At 54.9% G+C, this 16,324-nt stretch overlaps 1 protein-coding gene across 7 annotated transcripts in view; it reads left to right on the top strand.

The window, feature by feature from the left end:
* ARHGAP23 (Rho GTPase activating protein 23) overlaps positions 1-16,324 on the top strand; it is a 96,764-nt gene that overhangs the window by 54,381 nt on the left and 26,059 nt on the right. For 6 of the 7 annotated variants that reach the window (XM_033183262.1, XM_033183261.1, XM_033183263.1 and 3 more), the window contains 7 exons: positions 590-733; positions 6,568-6,885; positions 8,741-8,802; positions 9,058-9,188; positions 10,702-10,823; positions 11,203-11,358; positions 14,713-14,791. In XM_033183262.1, coding sequence (XP_033039153.1) covers positions 590-733; positions 6,568-6,885; positions 8,741-8,802; positions 9,058-9,188; positions 10,702-10,823; positions 11,203-11,358; positions 14,713-14,791 — 1,012 coding nt within the window. The remainder of the gene's footprint in view (positions 1-589; positions 734-6,567; positions 6,886-8,740; positions 8,803-9,057; positions 9,189-10,701; positions 10,824-11,202; positions 11,359-14,712; positions 14,792-16,324) is intronic. The other variant, XM_033183265.1, reaches the window with a different exon arrangement.

The following is a 16,324-nucleotide window of genomic DNA, read 5'->3' as shown; positions in this document are numbered from 1 at the left end:
TTATAGATGGACTGGAAAAGCCATCTTGATGTCAAGCCCTCTGTCTCATTGGTTGGTTGAACACCCCGGCGATGTTGGTACCTAGTTTATTTCTTATCACTTCTTCTGCTTACTTAACTCTCGCTTGACTTGCACCCTCTGCGGCTGGAATCCTGTTGACACTGTCACTTCCTCTGTTTAACTCCTTGTGGACATGACTACCTACTCCACTCACTCAGCCTTTGTTGATGTTCCCACTTCCCCTGTTTATTTAACTCCTCATTGACACGATCACTTCCTCCATTTCCTTAATTCTTCTAAGTCTATAAAGTTACAGGAGGCTCCGGATTGGCTCCTCTAGCGTGGTGAGGCATGTGGTCTGCTGGTAGGTCATAGCCTTTCCTCCTTTCTGGCTTCTCCTTTATGTATGTCTCATGACCTCAACACAAGTGGTCCAGAGAGGACAAGCAATGCCCATGAGGTCACACAGCACATCGGGTTGTAGCACAGACATATACCAGGCCTGTGCGGCTGCAAGTGGTCCATGGGGTTCCTGAGATGCTGGCATTGTGGGAGCCACCCTAAATTGTCCTCTGTTGTCTCCCTGCAGTCCTTGGATAGCTGGGGCACCTCTGAAGATGCTGATGCTCCTTCTAAGCGACACTCAACCTCTGACCTCTCAGATGCAACCTTCAGTGATATCAGGAGAGAAGGCTGGTTGTATTATAAGCAGATTCTCACCAAAAAGGGGAAGGTAAGATGGGTGGAGGAATGAGGTGGAAGCTGAACCCTCCAGCTTCTCCTAGGCCTGCCCTGACAGCCTCTGGAGCCAGAAAGAACCAGTGTAGGTTGCACCATGAAGGATGGAGGTTAGATGCTAGAAAGAACTTCCTGGCAGGGGGATTTGAAGAACTTATGTAAAAGAAGTTAACAAAAGAGGTGGATTTTGCTGTGGGATGGATCTGATAAAGTCGTACTTGGAATTCTGGCGAAATCATCCCATAGTGGCCCTGGCTTGACAGGCCATCCTGAAGATGGCCACTGGGGCTCATGGAAAACAAGGAGCAAGGCTGGGATGATTTCCGTAGGAGAGCTAAGGTCCAAGAAGAAGGCAGGCAGGCCAGGAAAGGGCTTAGTGTTCATCCTAAGGATGACCAAAAGCTCTTGGGGGCTCTTGCCAAGGGAGTTACAGCTTTAAAATGTCCATTTGGCTCCTGGGAGTGAGTTAGGGAGGGGCCACGCTGGAGGCAAGAAGACCAGTTAGGAGCCACCATGGAGATCCAGGTGAGAGGTGAAGGGGGCTTTGGGGAGTAGATAGGCAGGGCCTGGGAGGGAACCAGCAGGACCCTGAGAGGAGAAGGGCAGGGCCCCTGGAACCAGGGGGTGCAAACCCTGGCCCAGGCTGCGCTGTGGGCTGGAGAAGTGGGAGGAGGGACCACTGCCTTCCCTCCCGGCGATTAGGATGAACCTGGGTTTGACTCTTGACTGCATCACCCATTGCTCTGAGAGCCTTGGTGACTCATCTGGCCATAACTCAGTGTCCTCGTCTGTAAATGGAGCTAACAGTAATCCCTAGCTCATAAGCCTATTGCTAAGGATTAAATGAGATGATCTAAGTAAGGGGTTTACCCAGTGCCCGGCACTTGGAGCTGCTGTACTTCTGCTTACTGCTATTTGTTTTCCTTTTTCGAGATGAAGTCTCACTGTGTTGCCCAGGCTGGAGTGCAGTGGCACGATCTCGGCTCACAGCAACCTCCACCTCCTGGGTTCAAGCAGTTCTCCAGCTTCAACCTCCAACTTCAGGCACTCACCACCAAATCCGGCTATTTTTTTTTTTTTTTTAGTAGAGAAGGAGTTTCACCATGTTGGTCAGGCTGGTCTCGAACTCCTGACCTCAAATGATCTGTCTGTCTTGGCCTCCCAAAGTGCTGGGATTACAGGTATGAGCTACCATACCTGGCCCACTTACTGCTATTTGAATTTTCTACCCTGCCTTCTGAGGTCTTGAGGGGTCCCTGGAAAGAACATAAGCTTTGAAACAGACAGACTTTGAGTTCCTATCCGGCCATATATCAAGCACATGGCTTTGGGCACCCCACTCACCTTCCCTGAGCCTCACTTTCTGATCTGTACGATGGGAGCAATATTATCCTACCCCAAGGGCTGCTGTGGATTAAGTGAGGGTGAAGTCCAGGCAGGACTGGCGCTCCTCTGTGGAGAATGACTAAGGCCTCCCTGCTTGGGAGCCTCTGTGGAGGTTCTGGGGAGTTAGTGGTGAGGGAGCCAGGGCAGCCCTGCCCTCCTGGGGCTCCTGTCACTCCTGTCGAGCAGAGAGAATGCATGTGGCATGATGGTTCCAAGTGCACAGACAGCTATGACACTGGGGTGCGGGGCGGGTGGGCCTGGGTAGGGAAGTGTCCAGAGACTGAGACACGAAAGGGGTGAGAAGCCACAAAACTGGGAGACAATGGAGGGGCCTGACAGGGAAGATGTCTCCTTAGAAGGTCTCGGGGAGAGGTGGAGAGAGGTATGCTGGGAGCCAGGGTGAGAGGTGGAAGACGAGCTGGGGAACTGGGCACCTGCCCAGAGTGTGGGGCCTTGATACCCAGGAAGAGCCTGTCCAGGGTTTTATTGTTTTGTTTTGTTTTATTTTATTTATTTATTTTTTTGAGACAGAGTCTCACTCTGTCGCCCAGGCTGGAGTGCAGTGGCCGGATCTCAGCTCACTGCAAGCTCTGCCTCCCAGGTTTACGCCATTCTCCTGCCTCAGCCTCCCGAGTAGCTGGGACTACAGGCGCCCGCCACCACGCCCGGCTAGTTTTTTGTATTTTTTTAGTAGAGACAGGGTTTCACTGTGTTAGCCAGGATGGTCTCGATCTCCTGACCTCGTGATCCGCCCGTCTTGGCCTCCCAAAGTGCTGGGATTACAGGCTTGAGCCACCATGCCTGGCCTATTTTATTTTATTTTATCTATTTTTGAGACGGAGTTTCACTGTGTCACCCAGGCTGGAATGCAGTAGTACGATCTCGGCTCACTGCAACCTCCGTCCCCCGGGTTCAAGCAATTCTCGAGCCTCAGCCTCCTGAGTAGCTAGGACTACAGGTGCCTGCTACCACGCCCAGCTAATTTTTGTAGTTTAGTAGAGACTGGGTTTCACTATGTTGGCCAGGCTGGTCTCGAACTCCTGACCTCAAGTGATCTGCCTGCCTCGGCCTCCCAAAGTGCTGGGATTACAGGCGTGAGCCACTGCGCCGGCTCTGTCTAGGGTTTTAAATGTGGGCAGGCGATGCCTGGAGACAGGTTGTGTCTGTGACAGGAGGAGCCAATCCCATTGCCGTTGTCCAGGTGAGTGAGGCTGGGGGCCCCGACCAAGGTGGTGGTGTGGGGCCAGGTGGAGCAGACACTTAGAGAGAGATTCCAGGGGAAGGAAGGCCAGGTCTTGCCAGCTGCTGGGAGGTACGAAAGGAGGAGGAGGCAATAAGGTTCCTGGATTCCTGGCTTGGGCTTGAGGGAGGGTGGTGGGTGGTGGGACCCTCCCTGGGCAATGGCACACTGGAGGAGCAGATTTGGGGAGATGAAGCCAAGGGGCTCCACTGGGGCTGTGTGAGTCTGAGGGCCCTGGGACAGACCCCAGTGGAGGTGTCCTGGAGACAAAGGCTCTGAGGGCGTGGCACTAGAGGGAGGCCTGGCCTTTGTCTGTCAGCACCGACCAGTTACCTGTGCCTCTGTGCATGAGCTTGAAGGAAAAAGGCAAGAGACCCAGCTGAGCCTTGAGAGAAGTTGAGGGGGGGTGGGGCAGGGGAGGCTGACAGAGACCAAAAAGAGCCAGCAAGTTGGCAGCAACATATGGTGTGGGAACCATGAGGCAGGGAGGGACCAGCCATGCGCACTGTGCGAGGAGAGCCACATGCGGGCCAGCCCTTCCAGTCTAACATGTGAGCCACAGGAAGGGTCCTTGCGAGCTTGGCTGGCTCCCCCTGCAGGGGAGCCTGACTCGCAGCTCCTGGATGCCCTGAGTCCAGTTCAGGGACAGGAGCCGGCCCCTTACTGCTCACTGGCCAGTTCTGGAGGACCATGCCTCCACTCCCTTGCTGGCCAAAACCCGATGTCGCTCGCTCCCTTGGTGCTGTGGCTTGGACATTAGAGGAGAGTCTTGAAGTCAGCCTCGGGCCCTTGGTCCACCCAGGCCGTGGGCACCCTCTCCGTGCTCCCTCTCAGCCCCAGCCTCTTTCAGAGACGTGGACTGTCAGACAGAGGAGGGAAAGGGACAGTGACTTGTCCCCGCAGCCTCAGCCCCAGCGTGGGAGCTGCATGCAGCCTTGGTGACCAACTACCTCACTCATTTACCAACTGGAGACACTGAGGCCTGGGAGTGCGGTTGCCTTGTCCCAGGTCATCCCGCTGGTTTAGCCTCAAAGATGTGCCCTTGTCACCACCTCACTGTCACATTAACTTTCTCCCTGGAGGGCTCTGCTATCTCCTACTCTGAATGTCCCTGTCCCCGTCCAGCAGTTCTGTGATGAGCAGGGCTCACAGCTCAGGATCCACATGATGGGAGGCCAGATGTGGGCTATGCCCATATGCCAGCCACGGGGTCTTCTTGCCTGGTTTGTTCAGAGGGCCAAGGCCTGTGCTGGATGTGGAGCCACCAGCCAGTGGAGAGGAGCTCTGGATCTGATGGGAGTTGGATCTCCTGCCCTCAGGGTGCTCCAAGGATCATTAATGCATTTATTCAGCAAATATTGATGAGCCCTTGCATGCAGCTGTAGGCCCTGGGATATGGAAATGAGAGGACGGACAAGCTCCCTATCCCCAGGATAGTCTGAGGCTGCAGTAAGCTCTTGGAGAGGATCAAGCTGATCAGAAGTGGGAGCTGCATTGAGGGAAAAATATGGTCAGAGAAGGCCTCGCTGAGGAGGTGATGTTGGTGATGCTGGAGCTCAGATCTGAAGGGGAAGAAGGAAGCAGCCACATATAGAAGTGAGGGAGGGGGTCTTAGGCAGAAGGAACAGCAAGCGGAGAGGCCCTGAGAAAGGAAAGTCTTGGCTCGCTCACCTGTAAGGGCCCTCTGGCTTGACATAGTTAGAAAGGTGTGAAGATGAATTTGAGGAGAGGCAGGGACAGACCACAGGAGACCTTAGATTTGATTCTGAGGGCAATGGGATCTCTTGAGAGGATCCTGAGCAGGGGAGAGATGCGATCTCCTTTTCATTCTAACATGATCGCTGCAGCTGCTGCTGGAGAATTATTGCAGGAGCAAGAGTGGAGACCGGGAAGGTCTGTGTGTTCTCCAGGCAAGAGGCGTTGATGGTGTGGACCGGGTGGTGGCAGGAAAGACAGACGGGCAGAACAGTTGTGACTTCCTGATGGATGGGATGTCAAGGGCGAGGAAAAGGGAGGAGTCAAGGGTAGCTCCCAGGTTTCTGGGCAACTGGGTGGATTGACTGGGCTGGAAAAGATGGGGGTAGAGGGTGGAGAAGAGGTTTGATGGTAAGAAATCACATGGCCTGGCAAGTATTGTGCAAAGTGCCCATGGGACCCGCAAATGAAGACACTGAGCAGGGTGGGGATCCCAGGCTGTGGCTGGGGGAGACGCTGGGCTCGGGAGTGGCCATCAGCAGATGGACCTGGTTTAAAGGCACGGCACAGATGACATCCTTGAGGGAGGTGTGCAGGGAGAGGAGAGGAGAGTCAGGACAAAATTCTGGAGCTCCGCTTTCTTTAGGGTGGGGTCTGGTACCCTCAGCTCTGCTGACATTTTGGGCCAGATAATTCCTTGTTGGGGGAGGCTGTCCTGTGCATTGTGCAATGTTTAGCAGCATCCCTCAGATGCCATAGCACACCCTCCAGCTCCCTCCACACAAATGTCCCCTGGGGACGAGTCTCCTGGCTGTTTAACTACAGGTGTAAGAGTTGGGGAGGGGAAGTAGAGAAGACTAGGAAGGAGCCAGTGGGATTAGGAAGAAAGCTGGGAACGTGGGGTCTCAGGTGCCGAGACAGGGTCTGGAGAGGGATGGAGGGGCTGGCTGTGTCAGATGCTGCTGAAGGGTTAAGACACGGAGGGGAGAAGCAGCCACTGGCTTTGGCCACATGGTGGTTCAGGATGTCCCTGAGAGGAGCTTCTGGGCAAGTGAACTCTTGGGTGGGCGGCAGAAAAGTGGAGAGAACAACCCTCTGAGAATGCAGACAGCTTCTGAGCAGCTTTGCTGGGGTGGGGAGCAGCATGGGGAGGAGCATGGGCTGGGAATGGCTTCCCGAGGATTTTATATATGGAGCGCCATGCTGGGTGTCTGAGCATTGCCACCACCTGGTGAGTGTTGATGCTGGTGTTTAGAGGGGGAAAGGGTTGGGGTCTGCTGGGGAGCTTGAGGGTGATGGTTAGGGATGTCCAGGCAGGTGAGGGACTGAGAAAGCATTGGTGGGCTGTGGGCAGGAGGCTGCCCAGGTCCAGCCGGGTGGAGTAGGGTGCTCCTGGTAGGCAGCGTGGGATCCATCCCCCGGCTGTACTCTGTCTGCTACTCTGAGAGCGGTGGGCAGGACTGGCCTCTCACCACTCCTGTCTCCCCCAACCCCGTGTCTCCCTGCAGAAAGCGGGCAGCGGCCTGCGCCAGTGGAAGCGGGTGTACGCCGCGCTGCGGGCGCGCTCGCTCTCGCTGAGCAAGGAGCGGCGGGAGCCCGGGCCGGCGGCGGCGGGGGCTGCGGCGGCCGGCGCAGGTGAGGACGAGGCGGCGCCCGTCTGCATCGGCTCCTGCCTCGTGGACATCTCCTACAGCGAGACCAAGAGGAGGCACGTGTTCCGGCTGACCACCGCTGACTTCTGTGAATATCTCTTTCAGGCTGAGGACCGGGATGACATGCTGGGCTGGATCAGAGCGATCCGGGAGAACAGCAGGGCCGAGGGCGAGGTGAGGGCCCGGCCATCCCGGCAGCCACAGAGGGCGGGCGGGGTGGCCTCTCACCAGCTGTGGAACTGGGATGCCCGCTCTGAGCCTCACTTCCCTCTGCTAGAACGGGGGGCTGACAGGAGTGCACCTCGCAATTGTGTCCCCCTAGGTTTCGGGGTGAGGAGGGTGCATGGGCAGGGCTCACGGAGGACCTGGTGTCCTTGGGTGCGGGGTCTGGCAGTCACCATCCTGACCCTAATGATGACAGGGATTATTATGACTGTGTTAGGATCGCCTTGAGCAGGCTCTGGCGTGGAGTGGTCAGCTCCAGGCCAGTCTCAGCTTTTCTCAGGAGGTGAGGAAGGCAGGGGCCTCCTATGGAGAGTGTTAGGGCATGAGTATCCCGGCACCAGAACTGCACTGGGCTGGCCTATCTGCTGGCCTATCTGCAGGGGAATGAGCACATTGACCTTGTGAGGAGGCCAAGAGACTTGGCCTTTGGCCACAGGTGGGCAGGGGTGGAGCCAATGGCCTCGGCAGGGATTTTGGGAGATTTTTTTTTTTTTTTTTCCGAGACAGAGTCTTGCTCTGTCACCCAGGCTGAAGTGCAATGGTGCGATCTCGGCTCACTGCAACCTCTGCCTCCCAGGTTCAAGTGATTCTCCTGCCTCAGCCTCCCAAGTAGCTGGGACTACAGGCGCATGCCACCATGCCCAGCTAATTTTTTTTTAATAGAGACGGGGTTTCACTGTGTTAGTCAAGATGGTCTTGATCTCCTGACCTCATGATCCTCCCACCTCAGCCTCCCAAAGTGCTGGGATTACAGGTGTGAGCCACTGCGCCAGCTGAAGAATTTTTTTTTTTTTTTTTTTGAGACGGAGTCTTGCTCTGCCACCCAGGCTGGAGTGCAGTGGCCGGATCTCAGCTCACTGCAAGCTCCGCCTCCCGGGTTTACGCCATTCTCCTGCCTCAGCCTCCCTAGTAGCTGGGACTACAGGCACCCGCCTCGTCGCCCGGCTAGTTTTTTGTATTTTTAAGTAGAGACAGGGTTCCACCGTATTAGCCAGGATGGTCTCGATCTCCTGACCTCGTGATCCGCCCGTCTTGGCCTCCCAAAGTGCTGGGATTACAGGCTTGAGCCACCGCGCCCGGCCGAAGAATTTTTTTTAATGACACTCCTTGCGGTCAGCCATAGCTGCACTCCAGGGGCCTGAGTAGGGATTCCTCCCTGTTTACTTATTTGGCCAGGAACCTGCACAGAAGTGCCTTGAGACACCCACACAAAGTCATGTGGCTGTCCCGGGCCTGGGATCTCTGCCAAGAGGGCAGTGGGCCTGGGCCTGCTCTGGCCGTGGGAGGGGGCGGTAGTGCATGGCCTCTTGCTGAGGACACATCCTCTCGCTGACCAGGTTCTGCTCCCCCCAGAACAGCTTTCCCCACTGCAGGGAGGAAGGCACCTGGAATTTGGGCCTCTTCCTCTGGGGGCCTGGCTTGACTGTCCCCAACAAGGCGTGGTCAGGGTGGTCCCAAGTCACCATCACTGGCAGTAGCAGCCCCTCCTGGAGGACCTCCTCCATGCCTGCTCAGCGTCTGCCAGGATGGTGGCGAGTGCTGCATGATTCTGCACCCGGCCCCGAGCCTTCCCTGTTAGCCTCCTATGTTTATTACCAAGGAGACTGAGGCTCAGAGAGGCTAAGAGGCTTCCCCAAGGCCTCAGCTGGTGAGAGGGTGCTGGGGAGTCCGGGCCTGGTCTTTCTCACTCCAGGGTCTGGGCTGTCCACCTGGTGGACGAGAGGGGAAGCAGGGCCAGGGATGAGCCCTGGGGTGGGCTGGCTGTGGGCACTGACACGGTCCACTCTCTCCTCTCCTGCTTCAGGACCCCGGCTGTGCCAACCAAGCTCTGATCAGCAAGAAGCTTAATGATTATCGCAAAGTGAGGTGAGGCCCAGCCCTCGTGGAGCAGTCCCCTCCGTGGGGGTGGTGGGTGGCTGAAGGCAAAGGATGTCTTCCTGGCCCACCTCCAGGGCCGCCCTCTACTGGGGGAAAGGGTATCCAGGGTCTCCACGTTGCAGTTAGACATGGAGGCATTGCCTCAAGGTGGAAGGGAGGTCCTGAGGGGTGGGAGGCCAGAGTGGGTGGCCTGCTTGGCCGCCCCAAATGAAGACCTCTCTTCTCCCCCTTTTTCCTGCACAGCCATAGCTCTGGGCCCAAAGCTGATTCCTCCCCCAAAGGCTCTCGTGGCCTGGGGGGCCTCAAGTCTGAGTTCCTCAAGCAGAGTGCGGCACGTGGCCTCAGGACTCAGGACCTGCCCGCAGGGAGCAAGGGTAGGAAGGTGGTCACTGAGACAGGGTGGTGTGTGGGGGCAGGGAGCATGGGGAGGGGAGGGCATGTGTGTGTGTGTTGGGCTGTGTCTACTTGTGTGTGCCTGAGTGTGTGCCAGGGTTACCCGGTATGTCTGTCTGTGTGTGCATGCCTGTGAGGGTCTGGGGGCTCTCAGGGTCTCGGGGTGGAAGGGCCTGGAGCCTGATTCCCCTCCCTGACATCCCTGCTGGGTGGTCCTCTAATCTCTGCTGGTGTCTCTGAAGGGATAAGAGGCCTACCCTTTCCAAAGCAACCTTTCCCATATTCACTCACCTTTGACTGTTAGGAAGTTCTTACCTGGCTGGGCAAGGTGGCTGACACCTGTAATCCCAGCACTTTGGGAGGCCAAGGCAGGTGGATCACCTGAGGTCAGGAGTTCAAGACCAGCCTGGCCAACATGGCAAAACCCCAACTCTACTAAAAATACAAAAAAAAAATACCCGAGCGTGGTGGTGGGCACTTGTAATCCCAGCTACTTGGGAGGCCGAGACATGAGAAACACTTGAGCCTGGGAGGTGGAGGTTGCAGTGAGCCGAGATCACACTACTACACTCCAGCCTGGGTAACAGAGTGAGACCCTGTCTCAAAAAAAAAAAAAAAGAAGAAAGTTGTTCCCTTGGGCCAGCAGGTATGGTGGCTGATACCTATAATCCCAGCATTTTGGGAGGCTGAGGCTGGAGGATTGCTTGAGGTCAGGAGTTTGAGACCAGCCTGGGCAACATAGCAAGACCCTATCCCTACAAAATATTTTATTTTTATTTTATTTATTTGTTTAGAGATAGAGTGTCTTTCTGTCACTCAGGCTGGAGTGCAGTGGTATGATCTCAGCTCATGGCAACCTCCACCTCTTGGGTTCAAGCAATTCTTGTGCCTCAGCTCCCCTAGTAGCTGGGATTGCAGGCATGCACCACCATGCCTGGCTAATTTTTGTATTTTTAGTAGAAACAGGGTTTTGCCATGTTGGCCAGGCTGGTCTTGAACTCCTGGCCTCATGTGATCCACCTGCCTCAGCCTCCCAAAGTGCTGGGATTACAAGCATAAGCCACTGTACCCGGCAAAAAAACATTTTTTTTAATTAGCCAGGTATGGTGGTATGAGCTTATAGTCCCAGCCACTCAGGAGGCTGAGGAGGGAAGATTGCTTGAGCCCAGGAATTTGAGCCTGCATTGAGCTATGATCATACCACTGCACTACACCCTGTCTCTAAAGAAATAAAGTTCTACGGCTTCCGCCTTGTAGTTTTGGCCCATGAGGCCCCACGGAAGTCCTTGCCTTGCTCTGGGCCTCTCCTTTGGGGTAAGCATCCTCTGTTTCAGGCCTTCTCTCTTGCCATACGGTGTCCCATTAGCCCTGGACAGCTGGTTGCTTCTCTGATGGAGTCCCCATACGTCCAAATGTGTGAGTGTGGCAGTGAATGTGTGTGACCCTCCTGGGTACCCTGGCTTACTCTGGTTCTCTCTGTCTCCCCCACTTCAGATGACAGTGCTGCAGCCCCCAAAGCCCCCTGGGGCATCAACATCATAAAAAAAAATAAGAAGGCTGCCCCAAGGGCGTTTGGGGTCAGGCTGGAGGAGTGCCAGCCAGCCACGGAGAACCAGGTGGGTCTCTGCTATACACCAGAGCAGGCCTGGCAGGGGGAGACCGAGGCACAGAGGGTCACAGCAGCAAGGGAGGTGGAACCAGCTCTCCACCTCATTGTACAAACACAGCTGGGAAAACAGCCCAAAGACGGGAAGGCCCCCACCTGCCCCAGGCTTCCTAGGGAGGGAGCAGCAGGGCTGAGGCTGAGCCTGGCTCCTTCTCAGACCATGGCGAGGCTTTGGTGTCATTTCTCATTCCCAGACTGGAGGCAGCAAGGGCCTTTTGTTCCCCCCAAGGGTTCCTGGCAGCAGCTCTGGGCCTTGCACTGTCCCCATCTTGGCCTCCCCAGCTCCTCTGGCCCCTGTCCCACCTAACACCCCTCCGCTGTGTCCCCAGCGCGTCCCCTTAATCGTGGCTGCATGCTGTCGCATTGTGGAGGCACGAGGGCTGGAGTCCACAGGCATTTACCGAGTACCTGGCAACAATGCAGTGGTGTCCAGCCTGCAGGAGCAACTCAACCGAGGGCCTGGTGACATCAACCTGCAGGATGAGGTGGGTGAAGCTGGGGGTCTGTGGAAGGGGGGCCGAGATCGTGTGTGGGTGGTGCTCCATTTGGAGAGTTCTATGGTCTATTGTGTTGCATGCATTGTGCCCTGTGACATGCCCGGCATTGGTCCAGAACACCAAGATGGGCAAGATGGGACCTGCCCCTGCTGGCCAGCCCAGGGATGGGCATCACCCCAGGCTGAAGCTGAACAAGTAAATGCAGTCATGGCCTGGGGAGCTCTGAGGCAGAGGCTCACAGACAGCAGTTTTGTCTGAGTGTTTAGGATGAGTAGAGTTAAACAAAAGCCGATGAAAGCCAGGTAAGGGCATTCCAGGCAGCAGAATGGCCTGCGCAGTGGTGTAGATGCAGAAAGTTTGCCAGGAGTCAACCAGCTTTCTCTGTAGGGGCAGAGAGTATGCATTTTCTGCTGTAGTTTGCTCTGTTGCCTTTCCCCCTTCTCTTCCTCCTCCTCCTCTTCCTAATACTTTAACAATGTAAAAACTATATGTAGCTCAAGGGCCATCCAAAAGCAGGCTCTGGCTGGATATTGCCTACAGACCATGGTTTACAAAGTGCCGGCTTAGAAAAAGGGGAATATATGATGTTTTCTAGAATGGCCAGCAATTTGGGTGGCTGCAACATGGAAAGAGAAGTGGCTGATCAGGCGAGATGAGACCAACCTGTGAAGGGATCGGCAATCACACTTAAGTGTTTCCAGCAGGGCCGGCGATGCTCAAATAGCGTTCCCCAGAGTCCTAGGGTTCCCCAGAGGGGCCTTGGGAGGCCAGGGGCAGGTCAGGACCCCTATCCTTGCTAGAGCAACCCTGCTTTGCCCTGTCTGTCGTACTGAGTTTTCATGGACAATTTTATTTGCCCAAAGGGGCTCTGATAAAAAAGATATTTTGGAAAACCATGAATGTGAGCAGCGATGTCCCATGAGTCACACACGTGAAGGCTCGTGGAATGCACGAGTCTTCCTGTCCTTGGAGAATGAGGAGCTGAGACAAGTGTGTGTGAAACTGCGGACAAGAGAGAAAGACGATCTCTCATCAGGGACCACACTGTGATGAGGAAGGAGAGGGTGCTCAGGCTGGAGCAGGTGGTGGCTCGAGAGTTTGAGTGTTGGAGGAAGGAATAGGAGGGGGCAGGTGGACAGGAAGGCTGTTGGGTGTGAGACAACGGCATTTTCCAAAACCCTGGTGGGGGCTGGGGAGGGTTTGAGGGTTAGGACAGAGAGTGGATCTACTGCCTGGGCTTGGAGGTGGGGAGGGTGAGGCCCCGGGGGGAGAGAGAGGGCATTTGATGGCTTCACTGAAGACTTCGACCTTGATCTGATGGACAGTAGGGAGCTTTTGATGGTTCTTAAGCTGGGGAGGCATTGTGAGAGCAAAGTTCAAGAAAGAGTAATGCTCCTGCTCATGCCCGATGGATACAAATGGAGAGGGCAGGGGCCTGGGGAGAAGTCACTGATCTATGGAAGCGCTGAGGGTCAGGAGGACTTGGTGGTCCTGGGGGAAGGGGTTGGGAACAACCCTAAGAGTTGGCTGCAAGAGAGAGAGGAAGGAGGGGCGAGGAAGAGCCGCATATTTGAGCTGGGGCTGGTGGTATCTTCCCCTGGCAGAAACCAGGGAGTAGGGCAGCGTGAGGAGAGGCGGAAGGGAGGGACCCTCTCAGGGAGTGGCTCCATTGGATTTGGGGTGTGGAAAGTCCCCTGCATGGGGTGAGGACATAAACAGGTGCTAGACTGAGCATGAACTAGAGAGTGGCATGGGTCCTGCTGCAGCTGGGGCATGGGATGACCAAGGGTGGGCAGCAGAACAGCAGGGGCCATGCTCTGAGTGGGACAGAAGGAGAGGGCCGCCTGTGAGGCTGGGGTAAGGGCAGACACTTCATTCTGGAGAAGCCAAGGAGCACTGGCCAGGGCCTTGGGTTTGGCAGCTGGGAGATGAGAGGAGCCCACACCTGAGGGCCAGGAGGTAACGGAGTCAGGTGGGCAGGAGCCACACTGGGTGTGTGGATGTGTGGTCAGCTTGGCCTCAGCCAGGGATGAGGGGGCCATGCCGGCAGGCAGCTGGTCCAAGCCAGGGCCAGATGGGGGTGTGCTAGGTGTATTGGGTGTGTTGTTTTGTCCTGGGTATCATTGTGTCATTTGTTGTGGGTGGTGCTGGGAGTAAGTGTAGTGGGGGACGAATCTAACCCCTGGTGAGCCTGCGGGAAGTGTATTGTTTGTGGGATTGTCTGGCATTAAGCTAAGGATCCATTGTAATGAGTGTGTGTACTGCTGTGCTGTGTCTCTTTGTTGGGGGTATTAGGTCGCTTTCTGGGCCTGAGTTATTCTGAGCCATTCCCAGCGAGGCGGCTGTGCCTGACTTGGTTGCATTGTGGGGTGATGGTGCCCCCTGGTGGACAGAAGGGACAACGACCCGGCCGTTCGTTCTTGTACTCAACAACCATTTATTTTGGAGTAGGGTTTCTCAACCTCAGTGGACATTTTGGGAAGCACAATTATTTGTTGTGTGGGGTTGCCCTGTGCATTGGAGGAAATTTGGCATCATCCCTGGCCTCTATCTACTAGATGCAAGTGGCACCGCCCAGTTGGGAAAATCAAAATGGCTCCAGACATTGTCAAATGTCCTCTGGGGGTGGAGTGGGAGTTTTGGGGACAAAATTGCCTCCTTCTTTTAGAACTACTGATTTAGGGCCATGTAAGTACCAGGTTAACTGTCCTAGCTAGGTGATAGGAGCACAGTGGGAAATGAGACAGACATGGACACGGAAACAAAAGCAGAAAACAATGACAAACTGGGTTAAGTGCCACGAAGGAAACAAAGTCAGGGCTGGGGTGCAGGTAACAGGCAGTGGTGAAGGCGGCTGCTTTAGCTATGAGGATCAGAGAAGGCCTTTCTGAAGAGCGACTTTTAGGCGTGTTTGAGGAGCCAGTCATGTGGAGGCAGGGAGGAAAGTTCTGGTTGAGAGAACCAGCACATGCAGAGGGCCCAAGACAGGAAGGAGCCGGCATGAATGACTGCTGTGTCACAGATGCTTAAACTGTGCCCAGTGGAGGCGGCAGCTGCCACTCACTGTGTCCCCACAGTGCCTGGGACTTTCTGTGGATGGGGAGGTGTTGGAGCTCACAGGCTGGCAGGAGCAAGGAGGGGCTGGGGCCAAGTGTAAGTGTGGGTACAGGACCTTGCTGGGGTCTCAGTTCTGCTTCCACCACCCTGATGAGTAGAGAGCTTGGTCTAAGTGGGTCCCAGGGAGGGCCTGGTGGGCTTGATTGGGCTCTGGAGTGAATGATCATGAAGGCATGGGCATCGGGCTGGGCCTGCCTGTGGCCTGACATCTGACCCCTCCCCCAGCGCTGGCAAGACCTCAATGTGATCAGCAGCCTGCTCAAGTCCTTCTTCCGAAAGCTGCCTGAGCCTCTTTTCACTGATGGTGAGTAGGAGGTGGAAGTGGGGGTGGGGAGGGGACACCAGTCTGTGCCGCACCCTGACCCCTACTTTTATATTTGGTTTGTTGGTTTTACTCTTTTTCTGGAGACAGTCTTGCTCTGTTGCCCAGGCTGGAGTGCAGTGGCGCAGTCTCCGCTCATTGCAGCCTCAAGCTACTGGGCTCAAGCGATCCTCCCACCTCAGCCTCCTAAGTAGCTGGGACAACAGGTGAACACCACCACACTCAGCTAATTTAAAAGTTTTTTTTTTTTGTAGAGATGGGGGTGTTTCTCACTATGTTGCTCATACTGGGCTTGAACTGCTAGGCCTGGGCTCAAGTAATCCTCCTGCCTACACTAGCCTCCCAAAATATGGGGATTACAGGCATGAGCCACCACACTGGCTTAAAAAAAAAAAAAAACACACACACACACACACACACACACAAAAGCGTGTAAAAAAAAAAAAACATAGATTGTACAGATGTGAATAAAGAAACAGCACAGGACCCTGTGAATCTCCTGCTCCCTTTCATGGGAGGTTGTGGCTAACGCTTTCTGAGCATTAGTATGTGCCAAGCACAACTCCCTACAGCGACTCCATGAGGAAGGTGCTATTGTCTTCCCTCTACAGATGAGGAAACCGAGGCTCAGAGAGGTTTAATGCCTTGCCCAAGGTCACACAGATTACAAATGGCAGAGCCAGGATTCCACTCCAGGCGTCGGGCTCCAGAGCTAAGCTTTGGCCGTTTGCTGAGCTGCTTATTCACAGTCTGTTGTGTTTCTCTCCTGGCCCTCTTCTTATATGCGTGGCAGAGATACACACATGCATGCGTGGAGTTTGGAGTTGGGTGGGTTCAGGGGTGTGCTGGCAGATGTTTAACATCTGTCTCTGGGGGAAAAAAACCCTAATGCCTAGCGTTTTCCAGCTTCCATGGTGCAAATACTCCTACCATGGTTTATTTCGAGCCACCAACGTGATGTCACCAACATGGAATTGGGAAGGGAGACACACGGTCGCTCTCAGGAGCCAGTGTGAGTGGGCTCCAGCACACCACTGGTTGAGTTGTTTTTAACAAAAGCGAGTTGTAATTCTGAGATTCATTCGTGTTAGTGCAGAGCGCTCTGCCTCATTCTTGTTTTAAATCAGTCACATAGAATTTCATGGCTTGAATAGACTGTAATTTCTTTAAGTACTCCTCTATTGATGGATATTTAGGTTGTCTTCCAATGTTTGCTATTACACAGCCTGTTGCAATGGCTTTCCTTGAATAAGTCTTTGCACGCCTGGATCGGTGCTCTCCAAGGAGATTCTTAGATGTAGAATTGCTCGATCAAAGTCCCGGTGAATCTTTCCGAGAGCTAACGTCAATTGCACTCTGAGAAAGAGGCCCTGGTTTAGACTCCCACTAACAGTGTAGGAGTCTGTCTCTCCACATCCCCATTAGCATTGGATATTATGACTATTATTGTTATTTAAAGGCCAGGCACGGTGGCTTACGCCTGTAATCCCAGCACTTTGGAAGGCTGAGGTGGTG

The sequence above is a fragment of the Trachypithecus francoisi genome, unplaced genomic scaffold, assembly GCF_009764315.1.
Source record: "Trachypithecus francoisi isolate TF-2019V2 unplaced genomic scaffold, Tfra_2.0 Lachesis_group20, whole genome shotgun sequence".
NCBI lineage: Eukaryota > Metazoa > Chordata > Mammalia > Primates > Cercopithecidae > Trachypithecus > Trachypithecus francoisi.
This window is presented reverse-complemented; position numbering and strand designations above follow the sequence as displayed.